The 15,430-nt window shown below is 40.1% G+C and overlaps 1 protein-coding gene across 4 annotated transcripts in view; it reads left to right on the top strand.

Annotated features, from left to right (window-relative positions):
• PRUNE2 (prune homolog 2 with BCH domain) overlaps positions 1-14,844 on the top strand; it is a 124,537-nt gene extending 109,693 nt beyond the window's left edge. For all 4 annotated transcript variants that reach the window (XM_087926742.1, XM_087926744.1, XM_087926743.1 and 1 more), the window contains 2 exons: positions 7,888-7,935; positions 11,728-14,844. In XM_087926742.1, the coding sequence (XP_087782868.1) occupies positions 7,888-7,935; positions 11,728-11,755 (76 nt within the window). In that variant the 3' untranslated portion in view covers positions 11,756-14,844. The remainder of the gene's footprint in view (positions 1-7,887; positions 7,936-11,727) is intronic.
• The last annotated feature ends 586 nt before the right edge of the window (positions 14,845-15,430 follow it).

The following is a 15,430-nucleotide window of genomic DNA, read 5'->3' as shown; positions in this document are numbered from 1 at the left end:
ATATTCAATAATATTAACTTTCCAATAACCTGGAGATATTAAGGCTGGAGAAGTTGCCAAAATACAGGCAGTTGAGGGTAAAGAAGGAATCTTACAAGTGAATTAAAAACAAACAAAGTTGTCTTTAATTTGAATGCATCCACTTACTGCCTTTATGTCACCAAAATCCATAATGCACTATATCTTACAAATGAAAATGCAGATTATATTCAAAGAAATTTACTTGAAAGGGGATTCTAGAGTATATGGTTATTTATTTCTTAAATGAATGTGTTTTCTATCAGCTTTAGAGTTTTTCTTTAAAACAATAATTTTGCTCATTTTTTCTTTGGGTGAAAGTTATTACCTATTAATTGTCTAGGCTCGAGTTGGATAGGACATTTGGCAGATGGGATGATAAAATGGTGCCATTTATATATTTTATATCAATCTAGGCCCCTTTAAGAAAACGGATGATATTTTTAGAGAACATAGTTCCACTGATGCCCAGGAATTTACATTATGATGAAGATTGATTTTATGTAGAAGGATAGAGAGGCATAGCATTACATAGAACTCTCCATTTAATGGACTGATGGGGAAATGAGTTTTTGAGTCAAATATTCATTACATGCTGAATTTTTCATATATAAACACACATATAATCTATATCTTTTAAAAATTATAAAATATATGTAGCTGTACATAAAATGAACATAATGTTCAAATATACAATTGTTGTGTCATTCATAACACTGTTTGTCTATTACCTGGGGCAAAGCTTCTTCTTGTCAAAAGTCCAGATTTTGTTCATTATATCCACTAAAGATCACTGAATTGAATTTATTAAAATTGACTGACAGAAAGATTCTCCTCCATGCTGCAGCGAGAGCCCAGGTTGGGTAGATTCCTTCTTATGATGTCATTAAGCGGAGTCTGTACTTGTATATAAAAAGCCAGCCCCTGGGATTATCCCCAGCTTTGACTCAGCTTCTTTAAATCACAAGCTGTGTCTCTGAAAGCGTTAGCGTTTTATTCAGCGATTTTCTACAGAAGCTACCCTTGCTTCAATCAGCTCCTGGGGATCCGGGCAGCTGCAACTTCAGGAGAGCGGGGCTCCGTTCTCCTGCAAGGCTGAGAGCAACGTTTTCCCAAGTGCTGCTAGGCAAGCAGGGAAGCGTCTGAGACCTTCCCCACAGCCACAGTTTGTCCGATCGTAAAACTGATCGGCAAACTGATAATAGAGCCAACCCGCTGATTGCATGGGCAGCAATCTCTTCATTCTCTGGCTGATCTGATCGCTCGGGGCTCGCAATAGCCTAAGGAGCAAAATTCACTTCTCGGAGCTATCGATGAGCAGCAGCCATCTTGGAGTGCAGTCTCTTCAGACATGTGGTGAGCGGCCATTTTAAGTGGCCCAGTGGCCATTTTCAGGGCTCCAAAGACCCAATTCCACCCTCTGCCATCCTTAAGCACTTTTGAGAGCCATTCTCTCAACACTTGAGCCTTGTTTAATTTAAAATGGATCAGGACAGTGCTCATGCAGAGCTTCCCCCACCCCCAGTGGAACAGGCCCTCCAACCCACTAAAAGGAAAAGACACAGACAACCTATTGCAAAAATCAGAGCTAAGGCTCTAGCCCCTAAGAAGACAACTCAGGTTGAGTTAAAGGCAGAGAAACGGAGACATGCGGCTCTAGAGAGGCAATTTAACAAGACTATTCAACAAATGAGAGGGCAACTGCAATAGGCTTTCCAGCCAGCCGAACATCAGGCTTTCCAGAGAAGCCCCCCCAGAGGAGGGAAAGTTGTTCATGGAGCCTTTGGACCCCTGCCCTCCGGTCTGGTCCCCTGAGGCATTTGAGGAACAACTAGATCCTCAGGATTTCAGCAGGTCTGGGCCATATTTCCAGCAAACTTCTGGGTCCTATGCCCCCTCTCTTCCCCCCAGAGTCCAGGCCTCCCAGATCAGGCTGGAAGCCACCTTCATGCCCACTGCAGCTGGCCTTCAGGCCTCCACTACCTTTGATAACAGGCCCAGGGAGATCCAAGATGTTGTTTCCTTAGCCACTAGACGGGGATTGGCTGAAGGTTTTCAACAGATTCTTCAGCCTGTGGAAAGGGTTCAGGCCCTTCTCCCTTCTCAGTATATGGCTTCCTTACCTCCGTAATGAGATTTCCACAGACCCCAAGACATCAGGGTCTATTCTTCACAGGCAGAATGGGAGGAGTATGAAAGGGAAGAGGGTGCCTCCCCATCTGAACACAGTTGCTCCTCTCGTTCAGAGCGCGAAGAGGGTGAAATCTGTGATTGCAATGTTTCAGAGGAAGAAGACTCTTGTCCAGATCAGCCCTCTTCTGCATAAGTCTTTAAACCAGCCCTCTTTAAACCCTTACTTAGCAAGGCCTTGGTCACTGCCAGGCTGTCACCTGAGGAAGAAGCACTTGAACCACAAGGGGAACCCTCCGAGCAAGGAGACCCGCTCTTCTCCAAGCCAGTAGTACACACAGAGGTTTTGCCTTCTCCCCTTTTGTTTCTCGACATGGTCAAGGAACAGTGTGCTTCCCCTTCGGCAGGTCCTCGTCCATCATCTTTGGACAAGCGGTTCTACTATTTCAGCACATCCCTAGCCAACACACTTGCAGTGCCCTCAGTAGACACTCTGGTTGTGGCATCATTCTCCTCTTCTGGCACTCCCACTGAGCCAGAGGATGTACTTAAACCAGAGGACAAGTGTTCCAAACAGACCCTCAAGCGCAACCACCAAGCAGCTGCGTGGGCTGTTCAAACTTCGACCACTGCATCGTTTTTCATGAGGGCATCTCTATGCTGGCTGCACCAACTGCAGGACCAGTTGCCTGCCTCAGATCTCATCATGACCTTAACAAAATTAGAGCAGTGGCGGAATTCACTGTGGATGCCACCCTCAATTCCGCCAAATTTGCATCAAGAGCCATGGCATCTTTGGTGGCGGCAAGAAGGCTTCTGTGGCTCCGAAATTGGCAGGTGGAGTCACGCCATAAACGGAAACTGGCTTCTGCCCCCTGTGCAGGAGACAAGCTTTTTGGCGAGGCTCTAGACCCGTATCTCATTGAGACCAGAGATAAACTTAAAATTCTTTCCTCCTTGGGGAAAAAAGCTGACTATCGCCCAGCTCCTTATCGCCCACCTGCCTTCTGAGCAGAGTCCACCTCCTGGTTTCCTCAGCCACAGAGGGCATATTCTCAACACCAGGACCAACGTCAAGAACCACTTGGCAGGCAACAACCTTCTGCTGGTAAATGGCACTTTTGGGGGGGAGGGGTCATGCCTTCTGTCGCTCTAAGTAATACCTCGTTCTCCCCACCCATCGGAGGTCGCTTAGCCTTCTTTGCCTCCAAATGGGAAGAGTCAGTGATGGATTCCTGGGTACTCAACACTGTTAGGTCAGGGCTACAATTGGAATTTCTATCGTCACTCCCATGTTCTCGTGTTAACGGACAATATGGCTGCAAAGGCACACGTCAACAGACAGGGGGAACAAGATCCAAGGCACTTATGAGAGAGGCAGAACGTTTTGGGTTATGGGCAGAGAAACACCTGCTGACAATTTCAGAGGATCACATTTCCAGAGTCGACAATTCCCAAGCCAATTGGAGTTTAGTCGACCATGCAGAATGGTCCATTCCTCCGTCCCTATTCAGGGATCTTTCCCTCAGATTCAGAACTCCAGAGGGGGTTCTCTTCTCCACTCCTCAAAATGCTCATCAACAGATTCTTCACCAGGTTTCCTTGCCAGGGAGCAGAGGGGACCAATGGTATTCGGTGCAAATGGCCTGCAGGTCTCCTCTATGCCTTTCCCCCTCTTCCCTTCATTCTGGTGGTCATATGGAAGCTGTTGGCAGAACAAGCAGAGCTAATTCTCCTGGCACCCTATTGGCCAAGGAGGCCCTGGTTTGCGGACCTGGTCAACCTGTCTGTGGCTTCCCCTTGGAGAATTCCTGGCCCAACACATCTCCCTGCACCAAGGAGCCCTGACCCATCTGGAGCCTCAGTGGCTCAAGCTGACCGTGTGGCACTTGAGCAGCAGCGGCTAAGGGAGGCTAAGCTCCCAGAGAGGGTTATCCTCACCATGCAGGCGTCTCACAAACCTTCTACAAGGTGCCTCTATGATGCCACCTGGAGGGTTTTCTCCCAATGGTGCCTCAAGGAGGGTCTCTCTCCTTCCTCAGCCCAGTTGGCAGAGGTTCTTAGAGTCCTTCAGGATGGCTTGGAGAAAGGTTTAGCTCCCAATACCTTATGTCACCAGGTAGCGGTTCTCAGTTCTTTCATGGAGTTCACTTCCTTCCTTGTCCCATCACCCCTCAGTTAGGAGATTTTTGAAAGGGGCTTCCAACCTACACCCTCCTGTGGTGCACAGGTATCCTTCATGGGACTTTCACTTGGTTCTTAATGCCCTTACAAAGCCCCCCTATGAACACCTTAGAACAGTGTCTCTCCAATTCCTAACTCTAAAGGTAGTTTTCCTCGTTTCTATCACTTAGGCCAGAAGGATGTCAGAATTGGCCACCCTTTCTATCAGGCAGGATTTTTGCACCTTTCACAATGATAGGGTTGTTCTCCGTCTGGACCCCTCCTTTATCCCAAAGGTTAACACTTGGTTCCACCGATCCCAAGACATTGTGTTACCTGGCTTCTGTCCCCTTCCACACCATGACTTAGAGCGCAAGTGGCATACTCTAAATGTCAGAAGGGCTCTTAGAATTTACATCAAACACACTTCCCCTTTTAGAAAGACAGAAGCCATGTTTGTCTCGTTTTCCCCTTCTCACTTGGGGAACAAGGCCTGTTCCCTTAATATTAGAAGGTGGGTCAGGACGTGCATCGCACAAGCCTACAAAGTGGTGGCTCTTCCAGTACCCTGTGGTCTAACGGCGCACTCTACCAGAAGTGCAGCCACTACAGCCATTTGGGCCACCCAGGCGTCCTTGGAAGAGATTTGCAGAGCGGCCACATGGACATCCCTGTCTCCCTTCATCAGACATTACCCTCTGGATTCCTTTGCCTTGGCGCCAGCGGCTTTTGGCAGATGGGTTCTTCAGCAAGTGGTTTCACTGTTGGAGTGATTGGCCAGACGAGGACCTGCCCATGGACATGCAAGGGCTCTCGCTGCAGCATGGAGGAGAATGGGCGTTGGTAAATTTACCTGTGAACGCCCTTTCTATCTATGCTGCGAGAGAGCCCAGCTCCTCCCCTGGTTCGTCCGGAGATGGTAAGGAATGTTAATGTATTGGATTGTTTGCTTTCAGAGACACTTCTTCAGTCTGTCAAGTATCTTCGCCAAAGCTGGGGATAGTCCCGGGGCCTGGCTTTTTATATATAAGTACAGACTCAGCTTAATGACATCATAAGAAGGAATCTACCCATCCTGGGCTCTCTCGCAGCATAGATAGAAAGGTCGTTCACAGGTAAATTTACCAACACCCAATCACTACTGAGTTACTGCAAGCCCAAATAATCTTTTGCTAGACTGGCTGTACCAATGTCAATTGCATGAGCTTTATAGCATGCTGAAAAATGCATATGTTATTACCTTATTATGTAATTATAGTGGTAACTTTATGTATTGAAGCAGCCATTTCAGAAAGCTTGAATATGTTGCTGCTGTGAAGTTGAACTCCAATATATTATTGTGAAGATGCATCTATTTTGAACATGTCCCAAAGTAATTTTAGCGAGCTGCCTATCTGCTTACAATCCTAGTACACTTGATAATGACTACAAGCAAGAGTTTGATAGATTGCATAAACTAAGCTGTTCAGAACAGTTGAAAATGGGTGGGCTAGCGCTATCAAACTGGGAATTATATTATTGGGCAGCCAACTTATTATGGTTAAAAGACTGGGTCAATTTACGGAACAAAAGAACTCTAGTCTTGGAAGGGCACGACCTTCAGAGAGGATGGCACGCATTTCTATGGGATGTGGGGAAAACTAAACAGGCGTACTTTCATAGACATCTTATTAGAGATTCACTATTAACTAATTGGAAAAAATATGTAAAAACATTATTTAAAAATTCGATTTGGCTTTCAACAATGGAGGCAATGGTTCATCCCAACAATTTGGATATAACAAAAACGACTAAATATAAAGATTTATTAGACCCTTTAGGAAAATTAAGAACTCGACAGGACTTACAGGAACAGGGATTTAAAATTGATCAGTGGTTATATATACAAATCCATAGTAGATACAAACAAGATATCAAAGAGTTTGGAATCTATAGCAAATTACAACACTTAGATAAAATCTTATTAGGATCAAATAAAAAGAATATCTCTAAATTTTATAAATATTTATTGGAGGTAGAATTAGAGCAAGAGATAGTGAAAGGGAACATGATAATGTGGAGTAGGAATATTGGAAGAAGCATTACATTAACAGAATGGGAAAAGATCTGGAATAGAATCATTAAGATTACAAAATCTGCGGCGTACAAAGAAAATATGTATAAAATGTTATATAGATGGCACTTACCCCTTCGAGGTTGCGAAAATGAACCCAAACTCTAGTCCAAAATGTTGGAAATGTAAAAACATAGAGGGAACCTACTTTCATATGTGGTGGACCTGTAAAGAAGCCCAGAAATACTGGCAAAAATTAGAAAATGGCTGGAGGAGATAACCAAAGAACAAATTGAATACAAACCAGAGTTCTTCCTACTAGGGATCTCTGATAAACATTTTCCTAAAAAGACGAAATATATAATAATTCATATTCTAACTGCGGCCAGATTAGCATTTGCCCAGTGCTGGAAATCTTCCCGTTTACCTACAGATCAATTGGTCATTCAGAAAATATGTGACTGCGCAGAAATGGACAATTTAACCATAGCTCTTAAAAATAAAGAGTCTTCAGCATTTGATAATAATTGGAATGCGTGGTATAATTGGTTATATCAGAGATAAACTGTTCAATGAGCATAAATAAGCATAAATAACCATAAATAGTGATAAGATGTGTATATTTAAAGTAAGGTAGGAGAATTGGATCTTGCAGACTGTCAAAAGAATATCTGTCTGGTTTTAATGTATTTTCTTTTTCTTCCGTCTCTTTGTTTTTTTTCTCTTTATACTCTTTTTTCTCCTTTTTCGGTTCAAGATCGAGCATTTTTTTCTTTTCCTCTCTCTTTCTCTTCTTTCTTTCTTCTTTTCTCTCTCTGTTTCTTATGTAATGTTGTTATGTTATTTTTTTAATTGTAAATTCAATAAAATTTATATATATAAAAAAAAGAAAATCTGTCATAACTATTATAATCTCATACTCATACTCAAAGTTAAAGCTTTGTCTTATAGCATATATCCAATGCTATATTCGGTAATAATGGATATCAGTGCAACAGCTCACTGAATCATAGAAAATATAGTTTAATATACAAATATTTTTGTAGGATAAATTTTCCAGCCAGTATTAAGGATGAAGCTGTATTCATACGACTGTCTTATAGCCTGATCCTATTTATGCTTAGGCAAGTTGAAGTCTCTATAAGTACATTCAGGATTATTTAAGGTCATTTTCATGGGAGTGCAATTTCAACTATAAATTCTTTAAATGAATTATTTTTGAAACTTCTTACAGTAATTGATTTCAATATTCTAATTAATTTGCTGCTATGAACAGCAAAAAAAGAAGAAGAATCGAGAAAGAAAAGTATCATAACACTCTACCACCTAAACTTTTTGCGTTTACTGTTTGGGAGACATTTCTTAATGAACATTGATGACTTATGATGACATCATAATATATATAATAAACTTTGCTTGTGAAAATACCTTTGTTCTGCTTTTAAAGTAAATATGTATTTATAAATCTCTGTCTCTAACAAACGAGAATGTATTTATTATTTTTCATTTTTCCTTGCCTTCAGAGCAAGCTGTCTTTCAAATGAGCCCGAAATAACTTCAGTCCAACAGGAGTAAGAATTTCATAAACAAGCCAATGTCTATGAGTATTATTCATAATAACATTATGCAACAGACATTGAAGAAGTTGGTAGTCTCTGAGATCCAAATACTTATATGGGCTGATTAGACTAGCAGATAAACGTTTCGATAAAAGTTATTTTTTTGACAAAGATAAAGTTAGATAAAAATGCTACCAGGTTTATTATAAATGTAACACCTGACATAACCCTATTATGAGGCTACTAAAGTCTATGTTAATACTTTTACTTTACTAATTTAAGACAATAGGTACAATTTGCAACTTTGCTTTAATGAAACAACCTTTTTATTATATCTTTCTGGAATCTATCCAACCTTCTTCTTTGTTTGTCCTGTCACCTTTTATATTCACTGTAAAATCTTTCACAGGGTTGTATTTTCATTTGCCTTTGTGGTTTGAATAACAAATAGTACAGGTAATCCTCAACTTAAGACCATGATTGTGAGACCCCATTGCTAAGCAAAGCGGCTGTTAAGTGATTTGCCCCTAATTAACCACCTTTTCTGCCACAGTTGTTAAGCAAATTATTGCAATTGTTAAGTGAATCATGCAATTGTTAAGAGAATCTGGCTTCCCTCACATTGACTTTGCTTGTCAGAAGCCAGCTGGGGAAGTCACAAAATGACCAATAGGACACTGCAACCCTTCTAAATACCTGAACTTGAGTAAATGTTAGGATTGTTCATAGGGTGGGGTTTTTTTTTTAGGTGACGCTGTAACTTCGAACAGGTGCTAAGCTAAGGTTTTAAGTTGAGGACTGCTGTACATAAATCTTTTTTATAAAAAGTGTTATGCATGTGTTCAGTATCATTTTTATAGTTTATGAAAGCGATATGATGTTAGAAGAAATATACATTCGTGTTTAATTGTTAAAACAATAAATGGATGAATCTGGTAGTAGTTATTATTCTGCAAGTTGTAAGAGAAACATTGGATAGGACTGTACTTATTTTTAATTAGACTTCAGATGACTCATTAAGTCCTATTGTTTTCAGTTGCGGTGTCCTACTGTTAAAATTTTTATTCAGCCCAATTTTGTAAAGGAACTAAGAGGTATTAAGCATCATGTCCAGAGTTGGTTGGTCATGAAAGTTAATTATGACAATACCATTATTAATATCGTGATTAGGCCTGTAAATTATAGAATCTTAAAAGACTGTAATTATAGAATATCCTTCTAATCTACAACGATAATCTTTTAATTTTTGACAAAGTTGTTCTTCTTTTATTGAGTTGAAAATGGGACCAAAGTCCAAAGGATCAGTGTATTGACTATTATTGGTAATAATTGTTATCAGCTATGGTATTGCATGGCATTATACTTTGGACTAATCCATTAATAAAAAGTGCAATAATGGTAACTACTACTAGAGGAAGAAAGCTTTTTTATAAACGTTTGCTCTGTAGCCGTGATGGCAAACCTATGGCATGCATGCCGGAAGTGGCATGCAGAGCCACTTCTGCCAGCACACGAGAGGTCGCCCGGAAGAGCCCCACTGCGCATGTGTGCACGTCCCCCGCTAGCCAGCTGATTGTCGGGTATCTGCTGTGTATTTGTGAGGGGAGACACACGCACCTGCGCAGAGGTATGCAGTGTGCAGGGGGGGGTTGCATGCACACGCGCAGAGGCATGTGGTGTGGGGGAGTCACGTGAGCATGAGCAGAGTTTTTGTGATTCTGACACGCCTTTTGTCTTTAGTTCCTTATCTCACCTAGTTGGTTAGGACCTCCTAGGCAATGATATGTTTGGAATCCATGTGGTGGTGAATGCTTCTTTAAGAAAGGGACAGTTCCATCTATTTTGAAAGAAACAGTTTCATTCCCTAAGATGCCATCACTAGATCCAATAGGGTTGGACAGTTTTCCGTTTTACAACTTCCTCTTCTTTGTAGCCAGGTTTCAAGTTAGGTTATACTGCTGACATGGCATGGACTGTAATTGTGAATAATCTCTGGCAGGCACAGGATATAGGTAGTGCATCTGTCCTGATCCTTCTTGATCTCTTAGCAGCTTTCAATACCATTGATTGGAATATCCTTCTGGATCTACTAAGGATGGTGGGTGTGAGGGGGCCACTGGATTTTCTTCCTTTCCGGCCAGTTCCTGTCACTGTTGGTGAAGAAGGAGAGATCCAGCTTTAGACCTCCACATTGCAGGGTGCTGCAGAACTTGACTCTCTCCCCATTCTTGTTTAATATTTACCTGTAGCTTCTGAGCAACATCAAGCATTGGCACAAGGTTAAGTACCATCAGTGTGTTGATAGTACTCATATATTCTCATTTTACACTGTGCTGCCCAAATGAAGCTTCCAAACTACATTTCCCATTCCCTGGAAGCTGTGGGGTCTGGATGGGGAAGAACAGGCTCCAGCTTAACCCTAGCAAGACCAAGTGGCATGGGTTTTAGAGTCCCAAGACCAGAGATTTTCCAGTTCCATCCATGGATATGCACGCACTCTATCAGAGCCAATGCACAATTTGGGAATTTTTCTGATGTTGAACTTACTCCTCAAAGTGTAAGTGGAGCTGTGCACAAATGCATCTTATGGGCCCTTTATGCCCATTCCTAGAAAGAGAGACTTTGCTCATGGTTACTCATACTTTCGTTCTGGACTATTGCAATGCAGTATACATGGGGCTGCTCTTTAAGACCATTCAGAAGCTCTATAGCTGGTCCAGAATGCAGTGAGGCAGGGTAGTCCACATAATGCTATTGTTTAACACAGCAGTCCCAACCTTTTGGGCACCAGTTCTGTGGAAAACAATTTCTTCACAGACTGTGTGTATATTTGTGTGGGTTTCACACCATCCCTAGATCCAGGGGTGGGATTCAATTTTTTTAACAACCAGTTCTGTGGGTGTGGTTTGTTGGTGGGCGTGCCTTGGTGGTAATGTGACCGGCTGGGCATGGACAACTCAACATCACTCACATCGAGGCACGCATCTCCTCACCTGGCCTCTTGTGACTGTGAGGATGCTGCAATAGTCGTAAGTGTGAAAAATGGTCATAAGTCACTTTTTTCAGTGCCATTGTAACTTTGAATGGTCATTCCACACAAGCAAAGTACCAGCAAAGGAGAGGAAAGAAAACTCCAGAGAAGTTCCTGAGACAGGAAATCTGGTCCTGCCAAGAATGTAATAAGGGTTAACAGAGAGGCAGTTTCTATAAGCAACACCAGAATGTTTCCTTCCTGCCTTCCTCACAGGATTAGGCCAGTAATTTCTTCTAACAACCAGTTCTCCAAACTGCTTAGAATGTTGACAACCGGTTCTAGCGAATAGGTGCGAACCTGTAGAATCCCACCCCTGCCTAGAACCAATGCATGCCCAGATGAAGCTTCATTCGCTTGCGAGGCTCATTTCCTAGTGGGCTGTGGACTGGTATCAGTCCATGTCTCGGGGATTGGGGATCCCTGGCTTAACAACTTGCACTACCTCCCAGTACATTTCTGCTATAATTTAAGGGGATAGTGGTCATCTATAAACTCTACATGACACAGGTTATTTATGGGCCTGCCTTTCTCCTATTATGTCTCTTCATCTCATCCGATCTGACAGGCTGGATTTTTTCCCAGGTTCTTTATATAGAAAAGAGTAAAAGTTCAAATGATATTTGAGATGGTTCAGGTTTTGTCATGTGTAATGTCTGGGCCTGGGCAGGGCTAGTTATATGTGTATTCTGCCCTTTGCTCCTTAGAGGAAGTCCTGGATACATATGTAATAACAACCCATTGTACTGACTCTTCCTTTTCTTTTTCTAAAGCATCAACATGACCATGAAAAGTTCTTAACTTCCATGGAAATTGGAGAAGAAAATGATCTTCTGTTTGATGTGCCTGAGTCTTGAAGATGGGACAGTTTTGGCTTCTCATCGGAACATGATCCTCTAGGATCTTCTTGTGCACAAATCTCTTTTATTTCCCCAAAGCCTGTCTGTGCAAGAAAGACTCCTGAAAGATTTAACCTTTGTTCTCTGATCACTTAGTGTTATTCAGAGCATTCTGAAATCAAACAGGAGGTGGCTGCTACTGCCAGAATAGTAGCAGAGGTACAGGTAATAACTCTGTGTAGTATTATATCAGGAGTAGATTTACAATAAGGAAAATTATGCATTTTTGAATTCCAAATTATTTTGCCATTAATGTGCCTCACCTGTGATCTGATAGTGCGGTTCAGTCTCGTTTGTCTTCTACATATTTATGTATTAATGGCTAGAGATTTTAGCTCCCATGCAGCAATGCTGGTTTTCCTTCCTCCCTCTCTCCCTCCCTTCCCATTTGGACTGCAAGCACCACGACTCAATGATTGAGAATCTTCATAGGCAACAATCAGGTGGTTGCAGGAAACAGAACTAACATGGTCTTTCAGATTTCAAAGGAGCTCTGAATTGCATACAGTATTCTTATTAGAAAAGACACAGGATCCCCTCTTCACACACCATTGGTTCACCTTTTAAGATATGAGTCAAGATTTTCTGGACTCTGCAATTTTCCTGAAACCAGGCCAAAGACAAACCCATGTTTTGCACAGTTTGGGTCTCTTTTTCTTCTGGCTTTAGTCTTGTTTTACTTTGCTTCTATAAAGCATGTAATCTCGGTCAGCATCTTAATTATTCCCATAATTAAGATAGGAAAAAATGCAGATAAATGTATTAGTAAGCCAGGAAGTTCTAATCCTTCTAGTCAGTTTTATTCTCCTTGTAAAATAACAACAATAACAGAAAACCCTGCTGGCTTCATGTTTTCTGTTGAGAAAAGTGAACTCACTGAACTTTTGCCTCTTCCTGTTCTCCACCCAACCCCCAACTCCCAAAAACGTTATAGTCCAGCCTGCAGTGATGGTTCAAACTACTGGAAAAAGTGTCCTGTTGAAAATGCCACCACGCTATCCTTCAAAGATGCACCAGGAGATTTTTTTAAATAGAAAAAAAAAAGCTATGGTAATTTCTACCTGTAACAACTTTTTTTGAAAGGGATAAATGGCTAGATAAGGGAGCCCCTCCCCCCCCCCCAAGACCAGGTTCTTGCAAAAATGACTCGATATGCAAAAATAATAATAATAACTGGCTTGTGGTGGCCTGCTTGTTTTGAAGCTGGCAAAAGTGAAGATAATTGAAAGTTTGGCTTCAAACCCAATAATGAGAAATTGTAAAGTGGAAAAGGGTTGCTTGTTTTGGAAATTACCCTGTGATTACTTATTTCTTGGCTCTTTTAATATATAAATGGAAGGTATTTCTTGAAAAAAAGGGAAAGCTCAGTTTTAAGTGAGATCCTAATATGATTCAGAGGTTTCACAGATGTTGATTTGGCACTGTTAACTGCAGTTGCCCTGTTTTGGCCCCTGTAAATTTTGTGCTTTTTTTCACTGTTTAAATTGCAGATTGGGACCATTCCTAATTTTTTAAAAAATGTAATTATGTAGAATCAATCAGGAAGAAAACCAAAAGTTCAGTAAGTTCTTTCTCATAGCCTAATATATGTGGGGAGGGGGATGACTACATATGAGAACATATATGGATAGCAATAAATCCCAATACATGGATTTAGTAAAGCTAAAACACATAATCAAATGATAGGATAATATTCTGAAACATTGGCATAATACGAAGTAAAAAATATTTTGATTCCTATACTAATATTCATGGATATCATAGCATCAAATCAACATTTACTGCTAATTATTGCATCATACAAATCATAGAACAGCATTCCTATATTAAGGAGAAAGCTTACACATTTTGAAAAATGCTAGTTAATTTTAAAGCATGGTGACCAAGGAATTGTTGGATGGACTGGAGTATATTGTTAGGAATTGATAGCATTATATTAAGTTATTTAATAAGCATATTTATTTAATCAAACTTTGCAGTAGTAACAGGCATAATAACTTGTTCATAAGAATTTATTATAATAAGCTTAAAAACCCACAGTGCTATCATCTGGTTGTAGCAATATAGCTTTCCATAGATTTAGGTATACACAATGGCATCTGAGGTCATTAATATTATTATTATTAATCATTAATAGTCATGCTGAATAGAAGTGACCTAGAGCACCTATGTTTGCAGTTTTCTCCATTGATATACCATTCAGAATATATTGTTCATTTCCTGGGGAAACTATGAAACATATACATCATAAAGAAGCAGAAAGCCAGCATATTAACCATGAAGGTTGGGGAAAAAAGGCTTGCCTCCATTTTAATAAATGGAATTTTATTTTAGAACTTTATTTTGCCATCTATAGAATAGAAAAGAATTTTATTTTGCCATTTATGAAATTGTAATAAAAATATAAATTAGCTAATTAATTCATTAATTTAGTAATCCATATTACCTTTACCTCATGTTTTGTGCTTCTAATCATATCCTGCGTATTTACTCTGAATATCTCTCAGGACTTCTTTTTATTATTTATATCAAACTTTATCAAATTTGGAGACTAACCATCTCACAGAGCAAGTTATTGTTTTTAAAATGTAAGTTAAAACTGAATTGTTAGACTTCAAAATAACACTAGAATGATAAAATTGTATTTCTTGGAAAAAGTATTGGTTTAAATCACAGTGCTGTTGTAATGATGACAACATGCATCATACTGTCATCTTACAAAAAAGTAATTATGTAATTATGTTATGAATCACATCATAATGCACACACTTGTTCTGTTTTCTATTCTGTATTCTTCAATTTTTATTATTTTTTTTTAAAGAAAAAGCAAGCAAGAAGAGGAAAAAATGATAGAAAAACATATTTATATGTGGAAAAAAGGTATTACCAAGATTGTACAGTTAGTGATTACCATATCTGTATGACTCTGTACTTTAAATAATCCCAAGTCGTTATATAAATAAACAGAATAAAATAATAATTTGCACAAAACCATCATGGCATGCATCTCATCACTTGCTGCCTCTTGCCATCCCTTCAGATGTCTGTGTTCCTTGATACCACACAAATCATGTTATCAGCTCTTGGGAATAGCATCCTATTCAGTTTCTCTGCCTTGTTTATCACTTGTTTTTAATTTCTGTTTAGTTATTTTAACCCTTGGACTGAACTGAAGGTTTCAAAAGTTTGTTTTCTTACCTGTTGCCTTCTAATTTTGATGTAGCACCATATGTATTTATTTTCATTTTTGTGTTCATCTTGTTGCTTAAGCTAAGCTTGAATGCCCATTTAACATTTTGTGTGCAACCAAGACTGTAAAGTGAGGAGCAGCCATCAGTTGGCTGGAATGGCTTTCAGATTTCACTGGCTGAGATTTTACAGTTATTAAGAGTTGCGTTGTTTACACTTTGGTCACCAGAAAGCCTACTCCTTATCCTTTTATTTAGTAAGTGAAAGTTAACAATATTTAAGTTGCCATTTAAATCTTAAGATTTGTATCTTAATGCACACTTCTGATTTGAGTCCTCAACAGTGATCCCTGATAGATGTTTAGATACTACCACCCAAAAGAAGAGAG

This window comes from Pseudonaja textilis, chromosome 2, assembly GCF_049901715.1.
Source record: "Pseudonaja textilis isolate UNSWEBS1 chromosome 2, rPseTex1.2, whole genome shotgun sequence".
Taxonomy (NCBI): Eukaryota; Metazoa; Chordata; class Lepidosauria; order Squamata; family Elapidae; genus Pseudonaja; species Pseudonaja textilis.
The sequence above is the reverse complement of the archived record's forward strand: the minus strand, read 5'-3'. Positions and strand labels throughout refer to the sequence as shown.